Source organism: Myxine glutinosa, chromosome 3, assembly GCF_964187855.1.
Source record: "Myxine glutinosa chromosome 3, kmMyxGlut1.1, whole genome shotgun sequence".
NCBI classification, from domain to species: Eukaryota; Metazoa; Chordata; class Myxini; order Myxiniformes; family Myxinidae; genus Myxine; species Myxine glutinosa.
In genome coordinates this window covers 36,402,457-36,425,894 of record NC_136263.1, presented here as the reverse complement: position 1 = coordinate 36,425,894, position 23,438 = coordinate 36,402,457, and the positions used below count along the sequence as shown (strand labels likewise).

The 23,438-nt window shown below is 41.3% G+C and overlaps 2 protein-coding genes across 4 annotated transcripts in view; one reads left to right on the top strand and one right to left on the bottom strand.

Moving 5' to 3' along the window:
- LOC137423682 (V-type proton ATPase 116 kDa subunit a 1) overlaps positions 1-23,438 on the bottom strand; it is a 92,209-nt gene that overhangs the window by 24,403 nt on the left and 44,368 nt on the right. For all 3 annotated transcript variants that reach the window (XM_068111090.2, XM_068111089.2, XM_078773879.1), the window contains exons 7-10: positions 23,287-23,413; positions 23,033-23,115; positions 21,870-21,963; positions 21,247-21,324 (exon numbers count right to left, since the gene is read on the bottom strand). In XM_068111090.2, coding sequence (XP_067967191.2) covers positions 21,247-21,324; positions 21,870-21,963; positions 23,033-23,115; positions 23,287-23,413 — 382 coding nt within the window. The remainder of the gene's footprint in view (positions 1-21,246; positions 21,325-21,869; positions 21,964-23,032; positions 23,116-23,286; positions 23,414-23,438) is intronic.
- The window catches only part of LOC137423683 (protein DGCR6), an 89,199-nt gene continuing 77,557 nt past the window's right edge, over positions 11,797-23,438 (top strand). The window contains exon 1 of the mRNA XM_078773881.1: positions 11,797-12,065. Within this exon, the coding sequence (XP_078630007.1) occupies positions 11,800-12,065 (266 nt within the window). The 5' untranslated portion in view covers positions 11,797-11,799. The remainder of the gene's footprint in view (positions 12,066-23,438) is intronic.

Sequence of the window (23,438 nt, the reverse complement as noted above, 5' to 3'; positions counted from 1 at the left end):
GATCGTTTTAGAAACGATCACTGACGCACGCTGACGAAAACTTCAAAGAAGCATAATGGCATTGCCCGACATGTTCGCAGAACGAGAACTTTTCAACAAGGTCACAAGGTCACAAGACGCATGGCAGGAAGACTTAATCAAACAAGGGGGTTTAACATGTCTTTCAGCTGAACAATGAATAATAATAAAACCACGATCTGTTTTTGTAAGAATTGCATCACTTATAAACTGCGAGGGTTTTTTATTCACACTACTGGCCCAGCAAAATTGTGTCGATGTAGTGTGCCGACTACAAGTCTTCAATGACATGAGCAACCTGACCAGTGTGGGGATTACTTCCACCACCGAAGGTCGGTTATCACCCGTATTTGTCTGTCTGTGAGCATGATACCTCAAAATGTTAAGGATGGATTTGGATGAAACTTGGTGGATGAGTTGGGTATGTGAGAAGAACAAGCCGATTCGATTTTGGTTCAGGTCCTTATACAGATTCGGCCTATTAGTGGGATACAAAACATAAACTGTTCAGCCTGGTGGAGGTGTGCACTCTATCGAGTGCCAACCTCCGCCACAAAAGTTGGGCAGGGATTGTTTTCACCCTTATGTTTGTTTTTTGTCTGTGAACACGTTATCTCAAAAGGTTGTGGACATATTCGGACGAAATTTGGTGGAGAGATTGGGTGAGTGACAAGGACTAATCCATAAGATTTTGGTGAAGATCAGAATACGATAACTTTTTCAGTGATTCTTCACCATTGAGAGATTGTGGCCACCCATGTACATTGGGATGAAGCCGAGGACCATTCCCAACCTTAGCCACTCTAGAGCAGTCATTCTTTAAAAAACAAGCATTCTGAGTATTGCGCTGCAATACATGTCCCCTACCAAAGTTCAAAGTGCCATAACTTTGTCAAAAATGATCGAATATGCAAATTTATGCACGGTTGATGCTGGTTTTCAAACTTGATCTGAGGTATGCTGAGACACGTGTGTCACGCCTCGCCTCGTTGATAAGCCCGCAATCCCGCATGGTCGCTCCGTGGAGCGGCCTGCACGTATTGCACTGTGTGAATTATATAATTACCAACTCACGGTCTGAGGTACCAGCGATTCAAGAGATATCCATTTTAAAAAAATATTTTCGTTTAATTAACGATATCTGCCAAACCACGTGCCCTATCGCAAATTCCAAAAGGACATTTTAGTAGACTGAAATGCGGAACAGATCTGTGAAGTTTCCCCTCGATTGGATCAAAAATGAGGGAGGGGCTCGGTTTTGAAGGTTCATGCTTAAAAACGTCATAACTCTGAAACCATCAGTAATTTATTATATTTTCCGGTTCACGATCAATGATCGATGTGTATATATATGTTGCTCGGCTTGGCTCCGCCCCTCCCGAAAGCGCGTGCTGTGTCGCGCTGTTGACGTTCGCGAGACGAAGCTGAGGACGCGCAGTGCGGCTTGAGGAGAACTCGAGAATAAACAAGACATATCCATTTTTTAAAATATTTTCGTTTAATTAACGATATCTGCCAAACCACGTGCCCTATCGCAAATTCCAAAAGGACATTTTAGTGCTGAACAGATCTGTGAAGTTTCCCCTCGATTGGATCAAAAATGAGGGAGGAGCTTGGTTTTAAAGGTTCATGCTTAAAAACATCATAACTCTGAAACCATGTGATGCATGACGTCATGCTCGCTGACTTCTTTGTTCGTCATGGGTATGCGATTCCGCCTGCAAAGTTTGGCCTCGATCTGTTCAGCCGTTGCAGAGAAAAAGGGGTTTTCGTGTTTTCACGAAAAACAATATGGCGACCGAACCACGTGACCTGTGACGTCATAATTACCATTAAAATATTCTACAGACCGAGTCCATCATATGGTGAAAATTTTATCTCAATCGGTCCTATTATTGCAGAGAAATTGGTTTTTAAAGGAAATTAAAACTTAAAATGGCACTGAGTTAAGGATCATCAGAATTATCAGAATTACCAAAGTTCAAAGTGCCATAACTTTGTTTAAAATGATCGAAACGTCGTGAAGTTCGAACTTGACATGTAGCTTATCATGAGGAAACCATGTGCCAAGTTTGAAATCATTAGCCTTAAGCGTTTAGAAAAAAAGTCCGGAAAACTGTTCTTTGCGTGACGGACTGACGGACGGAGGGATGGCGTGCAAACCTATAGTCCCCTCCGCTGTACACCGGTAGGGGACTAACTAGCATGCTGAGTATTGCGCTGCAATACATGTCCCCTACCGGCAGTCTGTCGTCCGGAAAACTGTTGGGGAAATTCCCAAAGTTCAAAGTGCCATAACTTTGTCAAACATGATCGAAACGTCGTGAAGTTCGAACTTGATCTGTAACTTATCATGAGGAAACCATGTACCAAGTTTGAAATCTTTAGCATTAAGAGTTCAGGAAAAAAGTCCGGAAAACTGTTCTTTGCGTGACGGACTGACGGACAGAATGACAGACTGACGGACTGACAGACGGACAGAATGACAGACGGAGTGCAAACCTATAGTCCCCTCCGGTGTACACCGGTAGGGGACTAATAAAGGAAGCAAAGGGCTGTCCCAGTGTCCCATACATATGGCAGTTCACCACATTGTGATTGTGGCAACACTAATCTGAGGTTGTCAATGACTGGTGCCCATCGTTCTTGCGCGATTGCTAGATCTGGGGGTTCGGCCCTCAAATAGCATAGTGCTTGATCAGCTCATCGGTTTTGAGCCTTATAATTGACGACGTATACTGGCATACCCACCTCAAAATTGCGAAGTTAATGATGAAGATGATGAGGTCAAGGTAAAGTTATGATACCTTGCTCTAAATGCAAGGGATTGGCAAACTATGAACAAGGCCCTACATGGAGTCCTCTCCTCACAAAAACTTAAAGGCTAATGTAGCATTTCCCAATTAAAGAATTGCCAAGTTCCCTGACCTTTCGTCACACAAGTTTGTTTTTATGCCTCTGCTGCCAAAGACATTATGTTTTTGGGTCGTCCTTCCGTGTGTACGTGCGTGATGATATTACCATGATAACTTGTAAACAACTGAGGGGATTTTGTTTCACCAAGCTTGGTACAAAGTTGTATTATGACACAGGAATGAAATGATGAGACTTTGGGGTCAAAGGTCATGTGATCTTTCACCGATAGCAGCAGATTTTCATTACCGGGATAAATGGTGAACCACTGAAGGGAATTTGACCATCAAACTTGGCATAACTATAGACTCTAATACGAAGATAAATTTTGGAATGAATAAATTTTGGGTTCAAAAGGTCAAAGGCCTAACACATGCCATTTCATTGAAAACCTGTGTTACTGCAACAACTTACGAACCACTCAAGAGATTTCAACCATACTTGACACCCATAGGGATTGTCATGCAAAGATGACCTGATTCAATTTTACATTGAAAAAGTCAAAGGTCATGTGCCCTTTGAAAATGATTTTGCAAACCAGAACTCGAGTTAAAAGCATCTTGAGTTGTCTCTCTTCTACTCCTTTTTCTCTTTCTGTCTCTGTCTCTGTGTGTCTCTGTCTCTGTGTGTCTCTCTCTCTGTGTCTCTCTCTCTGTGTCTCTCTCTCTGTGTGTCTCTCTCTGTGTCTCTCTGTGTGTCTCTCTCTCTCTGTGCGTCTCTCTCTGTGCGTCTCTCTCTGTGTGTCTCTCTCTGTGTGTCTCTCTGTGTGTGTCTCTCTGTGTGTGTCTCTCTCTGTGTCTCTCTCTCTGTGTCTCTCTCTCTGTCTCTCTCTCTCTCTCTCTCTCTCTCTCTCTCTCTCTCTCCCTCTCCCACACTCTCTCTCCCTCTCCCACTCTCTTTTTTTTTTCTCTCTCTCTCTCCCACACTCTCTCTCTTTCTCCCACACTCTATCTCCCTCTCCCACACTCTCTCGCTCTCCCTCTCCCACACTCTCTCTCCCTCTCCCACACTCTCTCTCCCTCTCCCACACTCTCTCTCCCTCTCCCACACTCTCTCACCCTCTCCCACACTCTCTCACCCTCTCCCACACTCTCTCTCCCTCTCCCACACTCTCTCTCCCTCTCCCACACTCTCTCTCCTTCTCCCACACTCTCTCTCCCTCTCCCACACTCTCTCTCCCTCTCCCACACTCTCTCTCCCTCTCCCACACTCTCTCTCCCTCTCCCACACTCTCTCTCCCTCTCCCACACTCTCTCTCCCTCTCCCACACTCTCTCTCTTTCTCCCACACTCTTTCTCCCTCTCCCACACTCTCTCGCTCTCCCTCTCCCACACTCTCTCGCTCTCTCTCTCCCTCTCCCACACTCTCTCTTTCTTTTTCCCTCTCCCTCTCCCACACTCTCTCTTTCTTTTTCCCTCTCCCTCTCCCACACACACACTCTCACTCTCTCCCACACACTCTCTCTCCCTCTCCCACACGCTCTGTCCCTCTCCCACACTCTCTCTCCCTCCCTCTCTCTCTCTCTCTCTCTCTCCCTCTCTCTCTCTCTCTCTCTCTCTCTCTCTCTCCCACACTCTCTCTCCCTCTCAATATATCAATATATTTTCCCTCATATATCAATTTAATTATTTAATCCTGATCATTAATTTAATTGGTTCACTACGCCCCCAGTGGTGTTTATAATAGAAGACATGGATTTGTCCCCCCATTGGAGGAATACCCTCTCGTGTTCAGGACATATAGACTGCATGCTGACCCCGAAAATCTTTCACTTTTGTGACCACCGTGCTGCAACTACATAATATCCTAGCATGATGTATATAAATATATTTCAGTAAGTTTGTGAAACTCGTCAAGAATATAACTTGCACAAAAGAGAGAAAATGAGAAAAAACGAACAAAAAATTAGCTTTTCCTATCCAAAATATTGACCAATCACAGCGCGTGTCTTACGCGAAACCGCAATCGCCATCTCCTCTTAACCAATTATGCCTCTTGTTACATTTGCACGATACTAAACAACATGGCGACCTACATGCCGTATGTGTCTTCCATGTCGTCTGAGGCAGATTCCGAAGGAAAATCTTCTGCATTTTGCTACATGCACACAGTAGACACGCATGGCAAGGTTCTTTCTTTCAGTGAGAAAAGTTTTAAAAAATTCAAAGAATGTGCCGAGCTGTGGAAAGAGTTGGATGGGAGCCCGGAAAGTGCGATTGCTGTGAATGCAGAAAGTCTGGAATTCGACCGGGATGGTGCTCGCATTAAATCACGCCATGGGTCAGGATCAAGTGAAGTTGAAAGTGGACATTCCACACGGTAGGCCTTCGTAAACAGTGTTTTAGATTGTGTATTTTGGTAGAGTCAATTTCGTTGTATAATGTCATGGTTTATTAGGTCTAATTTGTATTTTAAAACAAATAAATTAGGGGTCTATAGTCGGTCGCCGACCGTCGGAGCTAGTCTCGACCCTCCTCTTGTCAAGTCAAGCCAGGCTCAACTTCGGTTCGAGTCAGGCCAGGATACTTTCTGTATGATCTGACTCGGCTTTGAGTACAAAGAGTGGCCAGCAGTGGCTGAGTAGAAAGAAGGCAGCAAGATTTATAGATGGTATGGCAATGCTGCACGAGTTACCACAAAGAGCTCTTCCAGCCACATTTGGCCAACTTGCCAGTCACATACTCAAGTAGCTTATTGACCTGGCAAGGAGTGCCCACAGTGATGCTATTCACTTTGTAGTGGATACTTACCGACAGCTCAGCATCAAAGGGACAGAGAGAGGAAGACGTGCAGCTACAATGCAGTAGGAAATAACCAGAGAGTGGAGTGGCAACCCAGAAACCAAGAGATGCAGCCCAGAAATACAAGTGCACAGGTGGACAGACCAGCCAATGATAGACGCCGATGTTTCAATTGTGGAGAAATGGGACATTGGATAAGGCGATGCCCATATCAAAGACAATTTCGGAAGAACAACCAAGAACAGGGATACTACCAGTTACCACCGCCTCCATCAACAAATAGGGTTCTATTGAGGAATGCCCCAATTCAGGGAGGACCTCAGCAGACTAAATGGTCTGCCACACCCTGTTGACTAGACCAAAATGACCAAGTGGCAGCGCTTCCTTTAATCTCAGGGTCGGCTGCACAGGAACCAAGTGTTAATTTGACAGTAGGTGGACGCAAGGCACCCTTTCTCGTCGATACGGGAGCTACGCGTTCCACGTTACGACAAGCAGATTTTCCCGATATACCATTGTCAAAATACTATACGAAGGTGGTTGGAGTGTCAGGAGTTCCCATACATACGCCAGTCACGGAAGAATTGCGTGTCCAATTTGGTCCATTGACTGCACAACATGCCTTTCTTGTGGCATCTGGCGTTCCAGTAAATTTGATGGGAAGAGATTTATTGTGTAAATTGAATTGCACCGTCATCTGTAATGAAAACGGAGTGTATCTAGAAATGCCAGAACACTCCCACGACTTTATTTCTAAGGTACTAGATGGCCTGACAAGACCAACAACACATCGATGGGATATCGATGATACAATCATGGCGGAACTTTTGTGTGTTAGTTTTATGACACTGAAGGATGAAATGCCCGAAGTACAGGAATGGTTAGATAATTTTTTGATGGACTTTCTGACATGGCAAACTGATCTTCACTGTACAACATGTTATGATGCTACAGGAGAAGAGGGGTCCTATGCAGAGCGGGTTTTTAAATACCTGCACACCAAGTATGATATACATCTGACGTCATTGTGGGTGGGACGACAGGGAGTTGGGATGTCAGTGTCTTTGACGCCAGACCAACAACTCCTGTGGAATCAACCCGAAACAACAACCCCACACGTCACCTTAGCGGTGGCACAAGGGTACGAAGCAAAAGATGTTGGAATAATGATTGCAACTCAGAAAGAGTGTAACAACAGGGGATACATGGGAGAAATTCAAAGCGCCCCACTCTATGACTTAGATGGAGATGGATTTTGTTGGCAGCTCGGACAGCAGGTGCTTTCTACAACCTTCAACATGATTGTTGAATCGAATGATACTGACGATATTGGGGTATACCTACTCAGCTCTGACGCTGACGGTGACCAGGACCCACTCGATCAAATACCAATATGCTTGTGGACAACGCATCCAAATGATGTGGGACGAATCAAGAGTATTGCACCTGTAAGGATCACAGTAGATGATTCTAAGCCATTGCCTAGAAAGCGTCAATATCCATTGAGACCAGAGGCAAAAGCTGGTATTGCACCAGTGATTCGATCATTGGTGGAACAGGGAGTTATAGTTCGCACTGTGAGCATGTGCAACACTCCTATTTTACCTGCGAAGAAGCCAGGCAAGACTACTTGGAGATTTGTTCAAGATCTTCGAGCAATTAATGATTGTGTCATCCCAGCCTATCCAGTGGTCCCTAACCCGATCACTGTACTGTCAAGTATTCCATGCAACACGAAGTTTTATTCTGTGGTGGACTTATGTTCAGCGTTCTTTAGTGTACCCATTCATGAGGATTCGCGTTATCTTTTCGCATTCACGTACGAAAATTTACAGTTTACCTGGACTGTGTTACCACAAGGGTACACGGAGAGCCCAACTTTGTTTTCACGTGCTCTACATGAAGACCTCAGCGATGTTGAATTTCCTGGGGGTTCAGTGATGGTACAATATGTTGATGACCTTCTCATATGCTCGACTTCAAAGGAAGCATGTGAGCAGGACACTGTTGTGCTACTGACAGCGTTGGCAGACAAAGGCCACAAGGCCTCGAGAGATAAGTTGCAGTTCTGTAAGGAAGAGGTGTTGTAAAATTTGTAAAATTTGTAAATTTGTACAATTTGGATAAATTATTGTAGGACCAAAAAGGGTAATTTCAAGGTGACATTAGGGGTTTTCTAAAAATAAACTTTTTGTCTATTTGTGTATTAGCGTTTCTAACATTAAAGGATAAATTTTACGAAATTGAAATGAAAATTGACACCCATCTTGATCTGTTAATGATGGTTCAAATGCAAACAAATATACATAATGTTTGGGTTTGTTTGTGTTTCAATGTTTTGTTTTGTGTGTCAATCTTACAAGAATATCCAGAAAATTCGTAAAATAAAATAGGAATATAATTTGATTATGAACATTATCTCTTTTGTCAAGGGCGATGGAATATGCGGATTTGATGTGCTGGGTTATGAGCAGCCATTAATTAATAGTAAAATTGTGAGTAATCTTGGGATTCCATTTTTGATAGAATTCATATGAAAATAACAGCTATTTATGGATATGAGCTTCATAAAAATGAGGGAGTACAAAATTAGTCAAATTTGGAAGAGGTCTTACATTGACTTTCCAGAGTACTCTGCTCACAGATTTTTGACAAATATAAACTTGACTTTTATCAGCATATAAATTGTGCTGTATGTATGGATGTGTCTTAGGCATAGACGATATGGGCAGATAGTAAAGAAAGTTTTGTTGAATTGAACTTGTGAGTTTTAAAACGAAATGCATTGTGAATCTTAAAACCAAGGGGCAGACGTGAACGCGCTGTTATGTTTTTTACACTCAGAACACGATGTTACGTGTACCTGCAACATATTTTGTTACTCTGCCACACCTATATTGGCATACTGGTGACAGTAGTATTCACTAAGTTGCATAGAAATGGAGGAACAACTTTTAAGGGAGTATACAACCACGTATTTGGATATTTTCTACAAAAGTAGGGGTTTCAATAAGTGGTAGCTGTACATGGGATTTATCAAATTAAGTTATGCAGTTTAAACAAAGTTACTGGTAAACAGAAGGGAAATGGATAGTAAATAAATTCTTCAATGCTGGGTAAATTTAATGAGATATTACAAAGACTTATAAGAGCTACTGTTCTTCCTTATAGCAGTGGGAGAAGTGAGAATTCGAACCAAATGAATTTATAAATGAATGTGATAGGGATAATATCCTCAATTTGTGTTACTTATTTGATTGTGGGTAAAGAAATTATTTTATCGTAATGGATTGATAACAGCAGCCTGCAATGTCCTGAGAGTGTGCATCCATGTAATTAGAAATCCCAGATTTGTTTTTACAAACAACATTTGGTGGAGATCTTATGTCGATGAGCACTTACTTGGTAGATAAAAATGGTACTGCATGTTGGCAGCCACTTTTGCGGCCATTTAGGCCAAACACATTGAGAGAAAATTGTCGTTCAATACGTAATTTACACATGGCTATTTGTAAAAGGGAAGTTGTTGCGATGGGCAACATTTCTGAAGGTTTATCAAAATGTTATAATATGACATGTGTCAAGGCAAACTATTGGATGGGAAAATTAGATCTGGTTATAGAATGAATTTGCTGACCCTTTGAAGTTAATTCTTTGAAATTGATTGTTTTACTAGTATTTTGAGTTCACATTGGAAATAGTTTGGTAGAGCTTTGTTAAAACCTATGTTGTGGTATTTTGGAACGAATTCACAGATCATAGGAAGTTGGTAACAATAGAAATAATTATGGACCCCGGGAGATAGGGGCATCTGGATAAGGCAAATAATCAGATTTATGTTACATATTAAGGGATTTTTCTTTAGTCACATTTTAAGAAGTTTGTTAGTTTGGTATATAATGTTGAATGTCATTGACATAAATGAGGGCATAACAACTTGTTGTGCACTATGTCCGTTTTACACGATCGATGAACTCATATCACCACAAGTAACACTGTTAAAGAAAAAAAAAAAAAGCGGGGAGGACTATGCTAATAACACATTAGGCATAGTTTGCTTGTTTGCAAGAATTGTTGGGAATTAGATATTCCTGTTTGTGATTTAAATCATATAATCATTATTAATGCATTTATTTTCTTTGAGTTGAGTTACAACACCTGCATGAGTTTAATTTTTTGAATTATATGAACCTGAAAGCAATTGTGGATGCTATTCTTAGTTTTAGTAGTGTAAAACACATGTCTGAGTTGAATATTATTCGTGTGAAGTTGTTCTAAAATATAGTGATTTCATGTTACAATGTACCCCATCTGATTCAATCTGTGTGGAGAGCAGATATAAATGTGGCTAAGTAAAGGAAAGACAAGACCACATCCCAAATGGAGTGATAACGACATCTGGGAAGAAGTTTGAAAAAGGAAAATTTGTGAAAATGAAGTTAATCTTGGCATACACCCTCTTTCTCAAAGAATGATGAAGAAATGCTCCTTTGGAGGATGGATGTTTACCTTCACCAAGGGAAAATTATGTGACCATTTGTCTGGGTCACACTGCAACATATGGAAAAAGGACGATCACTTACTTGTGTTCAAATACCTCGAACAGTCATCACATCAGCAATTGCAGGACGACGAGATTTTACCTGCAACGTTTACGGGATACGGTGACGTGTGTCATTACTTCACCAACTTCCGGGGAGCCAGCATGGAGCTGCAAGCGAACGACTGCCTTTTCCTTCACAACAGCTGTGCACGATTCTGCTGTGTGCTCCTGGTATGGACCATGGACAACTGAGTACCATGGTCCCAACATCATCATTGCGGATGCATCCGGCATCCCTGCTCCACATCTTGTTGACAAATCAACATCACATCAATACTTGCTCCATGCTCACAATTAGTGAGGAGGCAAGTCGACTACAACTGGATGGAGGCCTTGTTCAAATCTACTATGGCTCACAGCAAGAGTGGCAAGGATGCTGCATGGAGAGCAGGGTCAGTCTTTGACTCTGCCCAGCTATCACAACAGCAGAAAATCCTATGCAAATAGTGAAGGTGTGATGAAGACAACAGGAGAAAATGTTTTATGCTGAAATTCCAAACACAAGTGATCCGCCCCTTTTTTCAAACAAAGAAAGTCAATATTTGATTAAAGGCAAATATTTTGCCAAATGTTGCAGATGCTTTATTATTTTGATGAACTGAAATTATTGCGTTTTTGGTAAAGGTGAAATGTTTTGTGATCTTTATGCAAATGAGTTGAATTGAATTATCAACATAGAAAGAGTCAATGAACAAGGAAATGCATTGTGATCAAAATTCTTCCAGAATGACGGTGTATGCCTTAGGAAATTGAATTACCAGATTAGTGGTATGAATATTTAATGTGGTAATGTTTAGATTAATGGTTAATATAAACATAAAAGAAAAACTGGGGATTGTCAGGGATTAAATATTCATATTGACAATATTGTTAGAATATATATCAATGTAATCTTGTTTAAAGTGGAATTATGTTTTACTTTACGAATGAGCAAAAGAGCATAGAACTAGCATTAACATGTGGTCAGGAGAGTTAATTTCAGACAAGAATGTGTAACGCTCTTGGACCGCCACCTGTCGATCATTAATAGCCTCTGTTCAGGGCACTGCGCACACGCTGCAAATTCTTCTTCAGCAGGTCAGAGTATTTGACCTCTTGAACAGAAATAAGTATTTGCTGGCCAAGAAAGCCATATAAGGTTTTTGGATAAGGAACACCCTGCATGCTCTGCAACATCAAAGGAGTTTGGGGCTTTAAAACCAGCAGTTGCGAGGAGAGAAGAGAGTGGACTGGGACAGTGAACTGAAGAGGAGTGAAAACTGAAGACCAGTTGAAACTGATCAACCAACTGGAGATTGTCAACAACTGAACGAGCTTCAGAAAGACCTACTGAACGAGCTTCAAAAGACCGACCAAACGAGCTTCAACAAACTCTGGAACAAAAACTCATTAAAGATCTCGGCTTAGTATACAACAAATTCTCAAAAGTGAATAAACCATTGATTTTGCTAAAACGAGTTTCTGAAGTTTCTGAAGTAGAACAGTAGTTAAAATTATTATTCTACAATGCCGTATGTGTCTTCCATGTCGTCTGAGGCAGATTCCGAAGGAAAATCTTCTGCATTTTGCTACATGCACACAGTAGACACGCATGGCAAGGTTCTTTCTTTCAGTGAGAAAAGTTTTAAAAAATTCAAAGAATGTGCCGAGCTGTGGAAAGAGTTGGATGGGAGCCCGGAAAGTGCGATTGCTGTGAATGCAGAAAGTCTGGAATTCGACCGGGATGGTGCTCGCATTAAATCACGCCATGGGTCAGGATCAAGTGAAGTTGAAAGTGGACATTCCACACGGTAGGCCTTCGTAAACAGTGTTTTAGATTGTGTATTTTGGTAGAGTCAATTTCGTTGTATAATGTCATGGTTTATTAGGTCTAATTTGTATTTTAAAACAAATAAATTAGGGGTCTATAGTCGGTCGCCGACCGTCGGAGCTAGTCTCGACCCTCCTCTTGTCAAGTCAAGCCAGGCTCAACTTCGGTTCGAGTCAGGCCAGGATACTTTCTGTATGATCTGACTCGGCTTTGAGTACAAAGAGTGGCCAGCAGTGGCTGAGTAGAAAGAAGGCAGCAAGATTTATAGATGGTATGGCAATGCTGCACGAGTTACCACAAAGAGCTCTTCCAGCCACATTTGGCCAACTTGCCAGTCACATACTCAAGTAGCTTATTGACCTGGCAAGGAGTGCCCACAGTGATGCTATTCACTTTGTAGTGGATACTTACCGACAGCTCAGCATCAAAGGGACAGAGAGAGGAAGACGTGCAGCTACTGGAAGTCACATCACAAAGATCTATGCAGCAGATCAAAAAGTCCCACAGCAATGGAAGAAATTTCTGTCATGCAATGAAAATAAGGGAGCCCTGGTACATTTTCTTTTCAAGCTGTGGAGTGAAAGCTCTGGACATGTCCTTCAAAATGTAACCGTTGTGATGGCACATGATGGAGAGTGTCATTCTGTCAGTAATGTTGCTGGTGCATTGGAAGTAACTGCTGTGAGAGAACTTGAATGCAACCACGAGGAAGCTGACACAAGACTCTTCCTACACTGCCAGTATGCTGCTGCTTCTCTCCCATCTTCTTCAAACAGATGCCCCTCTGTCATCATCAAGAGCCCAGATACTGATGTATTTGTTATTGGTGTGGCTAAAGCTCACAAGATTAGTGCACAGCTTCTCTTTCATACTGGCAGAGGAAATGGGAAACGCACATTGAATCTGAGTGTCATACAAGATTATCTTGGGCAAAATATAACAGATGCTCTCATTGGCCTTCACTGCTTCACTGGATGTGACTCTGTGAGCTCCTTTTATGGGCGGTCAAAGAAGAAGGCAATGAAACTATTGCGTGAATCTACAGACTTCCAAGAAGCCTTCAAAAAGCTGGGAAATGCATTTACCTTAGATGCCAGTCTGAGTGACATGATGGAGAGGTTTGTGTGCAAGTTGTATGATCAAGATTGCACTGACGTGAACACAGCTCGATACAATAACTTTTTGATGGGTGTCAAAGCTGAGATGAACATGCCCCCTACCAGGGACTCCTTGCAAAAACATATTTTGAGAGCTAACTACCAAGCTGCTGTGCACACTAAATGTTTGGAACAATTTCCCACCATCCCGAGCCCACATAATCATGGATGGAAAGTGACCAACGACACCGAACTGGAGATTGTGTGGGGTGATCTTCCTCCTGCACCAAGCACTCTGTTGGAGCTCACACACTGTAGTTGCAAGAAGACAAACTGTGAGGACCCCAAAGGAGGAGGAAAGGGCCGCTGCTCTTGTAGACACCACAATATACCTTGTACAGATCTATGCAAGTGTATAGACTGCAATAATTCAGTCCCTACTGAAAATGACATGGATGACATTGAAGAAGACTCTGATAATGCAGAAGATGAATAGGCAATTGATTTCATCGCTCACTCTTAAGCTCCTTGGAAGAACATTGTTAATAATAACACTGCTTGCATTTACATACTGTACCAATCACTGAAATGCTTGTGAGACAGAACACATTTCTTTTTCTGGTAACGATGTTAATAGAGATTGATCATTTGTTTTAGGGCAGTAAATAGTACTTCAAAGCTTCTGCATCTGCCAGAAAAGAGAAACAATCCATAAGGTCAAACATAGTACGTGACAACTTATAAGTAATCATTAGAACCAGTCTGCTGAGTCTAGTTTGCTGGGACACACATTTGTAATCCATAATTTAGTCTGCAAAGCAAGAATATCCAGTTGGTCATTTGCCCTGAATCAACATGTATATATACCCATGCATGTACAGTACACTGTTCATTCATGTGTCTAATGAACAGATCCTTTCCATGATGATGACATTGAAGTTTATTGTAAATATTTTGACTGTTTCCTCTATCATGCAAATGATAACATATCTAATTATGCACACCTACTGTATGTGCGTTAAATCTCATTATTGTGAAACTGTCTAGTTTTTCTGTCCATACTGTGGGTTCTCTGAATTTGCCACTGTGTTGAGATAGATTATTGAAGCACTTTCATTCTGTTTCTTGGAATAGTTTGAAGCCGTTTACAGTCAAAGTAATGATTTTTTTTTTCTTTACAGAATGCCCAAATATACAAGTTACCACCACATTCAAAGTTCCTATCCGATTGCTTATTGGCAATGATGTGTACATGTATGTATGCTGTAAAAAACAAACAGGTTGCCAATTAATGATAATGTATTAGATAGATTCCTTGAGGTATGCTGTATGTAATAATAATAATAATAATAATGCATTTATTTTATATAGCGCTTTTCAGGAAGCCCAAAGACGCTTTTGTGTACGTTGTATGTAGTATGTATGTAGTATGTAGTATGTAGACGTATGTAGTACTGTTGTGTACCTCTAGACAGAAAGACTATTGCTAATAGGGTACAGATATTACTCACTGCTCTAAGCATTATTTAGTTGAAATGTATGAAGCTGCAGTTTAACCACTGAATGTACAGTGCCAGAAGCTATGTCACCAGAATACCCTCTGTGTACATACATAGTTTTACCAATTTGCCATAATTGTGTGACATGTATTTTGCCATAATTTGGGGCATGTATTCCTTTTATCATTACTATTATTGGAATGATTATAGATTAGAAGTTTGCCATCATCCTTTGCATGTAGTACAATCATGCTTTATTGTAGACATACTAAATGAAATGTGAGTTGAATAGATGAACACAAATGTAATTTTGCTTGTAAAGGTCATGTCAGACATGCAGGGGTAAAAAAAACATGTTCCTGTCATAAAGAATACAATACATAATGTGCAATTACTTGAATATTTTACTGGCCTGTGATACATCAGGGTATTACAAGAGGAAAGATTACCTACAGACATGCATGGTGATCCTTTGATGCTCTTTATCAATTGCTAGATGCGTACATTTTGCTAGATAATGTAAAGGCCAGTGTACTTGTCAGAGCGCAAGATATATCAGAAAGCATTAATTTATGAACAGTAGAATGACAAACACTTTGTGAATATATGATCTTCATTTGGTCATATTTGTGGAAGATGTTATGTGGGGATGAGTATCATATCTCCACTATATAATGTACATCCCTGTAGTGATTTCACTATAAATCTCAATCTAATTTTCAACAACTACTACATAAAGTTTAATCAAGTGTCTCATTTCATAAGAAGTTGTTTTAATTTGTTCCGACAATTGTTACAACTCACCAAAATGCTTGCTAGTGATTGGCCAAGGGCATATTTATATTTGTTATTGATAAGTAATTCTGAAACAGGACAAAGATGGTTAGGTATGTGTAACAGCATCCATAATCCATGAAATTATGAAATATTCAATGTTTATCTTGTCAACTAAACATATTAATGTGTACATGTCATATGGTGCACAATTACCATATACATGTAATTTAATGATTGAACTGTGTTTGGTTATGAAATTTTGTTGTCTTAATTTCTATTCTTCTTTGACACAAAGAATAACATTGTTTTATCTGGAGATACATTCTAGTATTGGATGTGGTTTATGGTATGATGGACATTGCCTCCGAAACGTTTCAGTTTTGTTTTGATACATATTGGCACTTAAAAAGCTTTTAAAGCTTTTTGTCTCGTCTTTGACAGTTCATCAATTTCAAATAAGATAGTAAAACAACAACAGAAATAAATGAAGAGGCTTGGTTTGCATGTGTCATGTTCACAAATAAAACATTTATTAATGAAAAAGAATGTGCATTTAAATTAATTAGCTGTTATTTCACAACAAATTGAATGAGACAAAGGGAAATGGAAAGTTTGTTCATTGTTGTAATGGAGTATGTTGCGAGAGGAAAGGAAATTAGAAATTCAGTGATTTTACAAGATGTGAAGAGTGGATTTGATGAAGTGGAATAGATGAATGGAATTGTTGATGAACCCGATGTCAGAGAAGAGAGAAAATTCATTTCAAGCAGAACATATAAAATGTAGCAGATAATAGACAAGAGAGAGGGGGGGGGGGGGGGGAGGGAGAAAAAAATGACCATGTCACAGAATATTCAAACTGGTTTTGACAAAAAATAAAGAAAGTAATTGAATATTAAATGAAATAATACATGGAGCATCTCTTGGATAGTTAGCAAGCTGTAATATACAAAATATGCTATGGATTGGTGTTGTATTTTGTTAGTGCCATTATTCTTTTTTTTTAAATCCGCTGGTGGTTCTAGACCAAAAAAAGCCACTAAATCATAGTTGTCAATGCATCCTTCAGATAGGATGTAAAACCAAACATGGTAAATTAATTTGCATAAAAAAACACCCACATGTAACATTTCTTTGATGAGTAATAGCACATATATGCCATGGATGGGAGCTCTATTTGCCATTATTCATTCAAAGATTTCCATCTGCTTGGAAATCAGCCAACATCACCGCTATGCACAAAAAAGGTGCAAAAACAGATCCTAGCAACTACAGACCAATCAGCCTTCTCCCAATTATCAGCAAAGTCATGGAATCCATCATTGCTTCGGATATGAAATCTTTCCTCTTCTCCAATGGCTTGATCTCTGATCATCAATTTGGTTTCAGACCAGGTCACTCTACTCTGGACATGCTGCTTCTGCTGTCTCAACAATGGATGGAGGTCCTCAATGCCAAACAGGAAATTAGAGCTGTCTCCCTCGACATATCACATGCCTTCGACACGGTCTGGCACCCCGCTCTGCTCACCAAACTCTCCTCCTTTGGTATCCATGGAAATCTCCACGCATGGCTGGCGGACTTCCTCTCTAGTCGTCGTCAACGTGTGGCCCTGAATGGGTTTCTCTCATCTCCTCTTCCTGTTCAGGCTGGAGTTCCCCAAGGCAGTGTTCTGGGCCCCGTGCTTTTTCTGGTCTTCATCAATGATCTCTCTGACTCTCTTGAAAATCCTCTCTATCTCTTTGCTGATGACTCCACTCTCTGCCGCTCCATTCCTCTTCCCTCAGATCGGCAGTCTGCAGCCTCCTCACTCTCTGAAGACTTGGACAAAATCACAGACTGGGCAAACAAGTGGAACATGTCTTTCAATCCTGACAAATCTCACACTCTTACTATGTCTCTCCGAAAAGATCGACTGGACAACCCTCCCATCTACTTTCTCAACAATCCTCTCCAAGAAGTTCTGTCGCTCAAGCTTTTGGGTCTCACTATCTGCCATGATCTTTCTTGGGAAAACCACATTTCCAAGCTGGCCTCCAAAGCCAGTCGCCGACTGGGCATCCTCCGTCGTGCGAAGTCCTTCCTCGGCACACCTGAGCTCCTCACCACATACAAGGCTTTCATCCGCAGCTCAATGGAATACTGTTCTCCCCTCTGGGCCGGTGCTCCTGCCTCACACCTAGCTCAGCTTCACGCTGTTGAAACCAAAGCTTTCAGAATTATTGGAATCTCCCGCGATGAAGCTATCTCTGAGGGCCTTTCACTCACTCACCGCAGGCAGGTAGGTGGTCTTTCTGTCTTCTACCGACTCCTCTCCGGCCTTGCACCCCCAGCTCTCTCTGTGCTCTGTCCCCCAAATATTCCTACAGGTCGCACAAGATCTGCCAGCAACCTTCTGATGGTTAAACTGCCGAAATCTCGGCTCTCTGCTCACCTTCACTCTTTCATTCCTCTTTTCTCCCGCCTCTGGAACAAACTCCCTCACTCCCTTCAATCCCACTCCTCCCTCCAGGTCTTTAAAACAGCTGTTCACCACCATCTCTTATCTTCCCCCATCCAAAACCTTGATCTTTTCTACCCCCGCTAATTCACCCCAGATCCACCTTGTTTGAAATTCCAACTTCTTTCCTGGAAGTCCTGGCAGTGTCCATATGTTTTATACCTCTCCCACCGCCCCCTTCCCATGCGCCCCCCACCAAAGCCCTCGCCCTCTCTCAGATCTCTCGATGTCTCCATGTCTCTCGGTCCCTGCTCTCAAATGTTGTGTTTGTGTCCTTCCCCCTCTCTCCCCATCTTGTCTACCGCTCCCGATGTTATATGTTTTATGTGTCGGTTTGTCTTTCTGTGTGATTAATGTTCGCTCTTTCACGAGCCTCGATCTTGTATACAAAAAAAAATAAAAATAAAAAATAAAAAAAATCCACCATTGATTATAGAAAAGAAAATACAGTAAATCATAGTTATCCAAGCATCCTTTGGGTAGGATGTAAACTCAAATGTGTTCCTGGATCATAGAAAATAAATTGAGTCTTCAAGATTTCATACCAAATTCGTATATCACGTACTCGCGGAGAGGATTCCGTTGGAAGTCAGTCAGTAATAATCCTTATTATACAATCCCCCAACAGGACTCAAGAGGGCGACAAACAGAAGTTCTGAAATTTTAAATTACTATTACTAAATAATGTGCAAGTTTTATCCTTGACGACTTTGTGTGTTTATTCAATGTATTTTTCCTCATCTTTCTACAAAATTTCAAGTAGTTGCCAGATGGTGGTTGCAAAAGTCAAGAAATAGAGCTCTTTCTGCTCATTGCATTGCGGTCTAATAGGTGCTCCTATGGTTGGCAGCGATTACCCTGGAAACATTGACAGAAAGAGAGTGGAAATCATATGTGTGGGAAAATGTCATGCTCAGTCAGGTTCGCCCAGATAGTTCAGATGGCAGAGCACTGGTATGGTTTTCCAGAGGACCTGAGTTCGATTCCTGGTCTGGGCATGTAATTTTCCCGCATATACACAAAGAATTAAGTTAAGCACCCCCCCCCCGTTTTTTTACAACCTCGCACATTACAAGTTTGTTGTCGTCAAAACAGTGTAATATACCCATGATATTGCTATATTTTCTGGAGAAGTGATATTATGGTCACATAAAAACATAACAATCATGCCGTTTTCAATATTTTATTCTGCATAATTTAAGGTGAAATTTTTTGGGAATTTTAGGCATATTTTCACCTCAATTTAAGTATGGAGCTATAGGTCCATCACGGACAGTGTGGATGACGTTTATGTTTTCTAACGTACAGTCATTGTTCTGAGAAGACCTCTAGCGATCTTTGCGTCAATAACGTCAATAACGTCAATAACGTGTAATGTCAATAACGTGTAAGTGACGTCAATAACGTCAATAACGTCAATAACTAATGTCATACCAATCATTATTTGATCTCACATACCTTAGAATATATGCCAATGTATACATATACACAAAGAATATATATTAGGGGGTGCTTACCTTAATTCGTTGTGTAGGGGTGCTTAACTTAATTCTTTGTGTATATATCAATTTATTATCATACTAAAATACACAATTTGGCATCTGTCTGTCTGTCTAATGATTTTTTGACCACGATACATTCCATCGGTACTTATCCAATCTCAACCAAACTTGACAGGAGGACTAAGGGTTACACAATGAAGGTTGTAGTGCATTCATTTCCCCCCACCCCCCCCCCCCCAATGGGGTTTTCCCCGTCATTGCCGTCAATGGGGTTGCATGTTGAGGTCTATATAGATGTTACGTTAGCTTTATCGTGGCATTTTTCCAAGGCCGCTTCAAATAACAAAACTAACGACAATAGCATAATATTAATACAAATAATATCCCACCTCCCCAAAGCTAGCTTGGGAAACTTGCCAGGTATATTGCTGGGGACCCGAGGATGTGCCTTTTCAAGGTTTCATATTAATCGGACAAGTAGTTAGCGAGCTATGTCCAAAAAACGATTCAACCAATCAGAGAGCAGCGAGCTATCACGTGTGCCGAACGTGGCGAACAGACTCTGCCTCGGACGGCACATTTGAGAGCGTATTCATTTATTTCACGTTGGCAAACTATGTTGGCGTTAAACTATGTTTTACAACTAATTAAAACTAATTTGCGATTCATTCGCTTTCCTGCGCGTTTGTGCACGCTATGGCGATTTCTTTACCAAACTCCGCAAGCCGTTCGCTTTGGACCAAACCATTTCATGTAAATAGAGGGGGGGGATTGTCACCGTACTCGCAAGCCGTTCGCTTTGGACCAAACCATTTCATGTAAATAGAGGGGGGGGGGGGGGGGATTGTCACCGTACTCGCAAGCCGTTCGCTTTGGACCAAACCATTTCATGTAAATAGAGGGGGGGGGATTGTCACCGTACTCGCAAGCCGTTCGCTTTGGCTTTGCGAATGAACCAAACCATTTCATGTAAATAGAGGGGGGGGATATAATTTTAGATATATATATATAGTACGGGCATGCCCTAGTAATATTAATACAAATAATATCCCACCTCCCCAAGGGGTTTTTCCTCTTTGAACAAACATCAAGCCAATGTTTATAAACAGCTTATCATGGCATTTTCGTGGGAGCAACGGCCTATACCGGAAGTAAAAATATTATAAACCACGAACACGTATGATTAGGTTTTTAACAGTCGCTAATGTTGTTTATAACACTAAATAAAGAAATTTGGAGGAAACCCGACATCCGTGAGGTCAGTTTTACCGACAGAACTAAGCGAAGATCTACTGTACTCTATATACTCCACAAGGGTTGGGTTTATAACATGACCCTTTCTGCCGCTGTTTTTCATAGCGAACTTTTGAAACTCGCTTCAGCTGTTTAACACGAAACTGAAAGGGAGAAAGCCCGGGTTGTGCTCATTTACCAAGCAGCTAGCTTGCCAAGCTTGCCAAGCCAGCCGTTCCTTAATGGTTTTGAATGGAGTGCTTGCTCGAATGATTAAACCACTTGGTGATCTCTCCACAAGAAACATGGTAAATGAACACACACCCAATATTCTTGAGACCCGACCATAGATTGACTATAATCTATGTACCCCAAAGAGGAATTACCCTTCCTGTCACTCCCATAGTGAGCGGGTGTACTAGTATAACAAAATACCTTGACCACAAGTAAGTTAGTTGGTCATTTCCATGATGTGGAGAGTCATTGATGCCATAAAAGGAAACAAAAGTTAAGATAGAGGGACAAATTAGTGAGTAGTGCAAATTAGTCTCACCTGAACGAGCCAGCCCCACACCACACAGCTAGCTTGAGTCAGTAGCTGATGTCGATACTGCTCTGTTTGGGTCAAAACCTGAGAAAGAACAGCAACAAAAGAAACGAATATACAACACGAGTTCCCTTATGAGGAACTTCAATGCAGGCTGAGGCCATTAAGCCGATTAAGCCTGTGCAATGGTTGCCAACTTATGGTTGTTTGCCCGTGCTCTAGCCTTTACAAATGCCCACCGTCAAGCAAGGAAGCAGCACGTACCATTTTGAAAGTTTTTGGTATGACAACCAAATGCACTCACAGTAAAAAATATTTTAAAAAAAGAAGAAGAAGAAGAACTAATTACAAGATGTTTTTTTTTTTTCAATGACCATCCAAGCCTTATTGATATCATTGTGGCATCAAAGGAGATTTTAAAATTTTCTGAAAACATTTCACCGATTGGACCAGTGGAGGAAGTTTAGGATGGCTAAGAGAATCACACAGCACACATTTCAGATCATCTGCCATTCCCGTGGTTCATTGTTTATTAGTTAAAATATTCTGGGCCTTGCATATGGTGTAGACACAATGGGCGCAAACAGCTTTCACCTGTGCCTTAATCACTTTTATGATCTCCGCCTCACCGTCTTGATCTCAGTAATTTGGCTTTCCAGTTGTGACAGCAATTTCTCTCTCTCAGTCAGGGATTCGGGACATTGAAGGATTCGTCCGTGAAAGCTTGTGCGAGGGAGATATGAAATGAGTGAGAGAATCATAATCGAGTGGAATATGCTACAATCAAAAATGCATTCTCACTTCTTTTAGGAAAAAACAAAACCAGTCTTTTGACATTTCACCTCACAACCAATTCCTGGAACTGGAATGAATGACCGAATGAATGAATGTAGTACAAACAAACGAGGGACGAGACAAAAAAACCAAGATGGACAACATTTTGGGCCACTGGTGCTTGTATCACGTCGAATTACCACCACTCCTGTGGAAAGACGATTCAAGGTGCTCAGAAGTACAACTTAAAGACCAATAGACCTTTAGAGAAGCATCAATGGTTAAAATTTCAAAACAAAAGTAAAACATGTGAATATATTATCAGTTCATAGGAACACTACATCATTTATATTTATTCTTCTACTCCTCCTTCTTCTTTAATGGTCCCGATTACTCCCACCTTGTGTGGAGTTGGTTGGTGGGGTGGGGGGAGACGGGCTGGCCAGACTTGACATTCGACTGGCAGGAAATTCTAATTTGTTCAGGGTACTGTCAATAACTTGGCTACTTTTCACGAAGGACACCACGGGATCTTTAAAGGCCACCAATGCCCCCAGCGTTTGAAGACGTGTCCGCCGGCATAATGTTTTTCTGTCATGCGGCACAAAGCCTCGCCCTGCACGTGAAACACCAAGCGCGACAGCTCCTTAGGCGAGTGTACATTCCTCTATGCTATCCTGCCAGGCCCAAACTGGTTTATTTGCAGATTTCAAATAGAGAGTGAGAAGAAACACAAGTACAAGAGATCCACTTCACCAAATACTCTTCTAGTCTCTTCTGAAAAGTATTAATTGTTAAAATCTCAGGGATTTCAAAAGATAGACAAGATAATTCGTGCTTTCTTGTCATGTGAAATAACTTCACTGAACAAACAAATGACTTTGTATTCCAAAGATCGAATGTGCTGTGCGTATTGCAAAGTGAATCAAAAGTGAGCTCAAGAGAATTAGAAGCAAACGATGACAAAGAATGGTGATAGAGTCTGGAGTGGAATGAAAAATTGTGCAATCTGAAGTACCTTTGGCAAATTTTCTGAACCTTTTCCCCGATTCGTTCACCCCAGTACGAAATCATAAAAACAGAACGCTTCACTGGCTCCTCCTGGAGAAAGAGAGGTGGATAGTAAGAGAGAGAGACAGAGAGGGCGATGGATAGATAGATACAGGGCCAGAAAAACAAGCTTTTCACCCATGCAGCCCACAATCAGAGTTCACTTGCAAGTAATTAATTTGACGCATAAATTTCCCTTACAGTACAGTACCATCGACTTACGGTCTGGGAAACGACGAGGGTCTGAGGAAGTTCCTCGTGGTGAAGGAAGGTGAATCCGCAGCAGCACCGCCAAAGTAAAAGCTCAAATGAAGGTATGCGAGCTGTGGCTATTATGCCGTACACAGAGCTGACATAATGAGGAAAGTGAGATG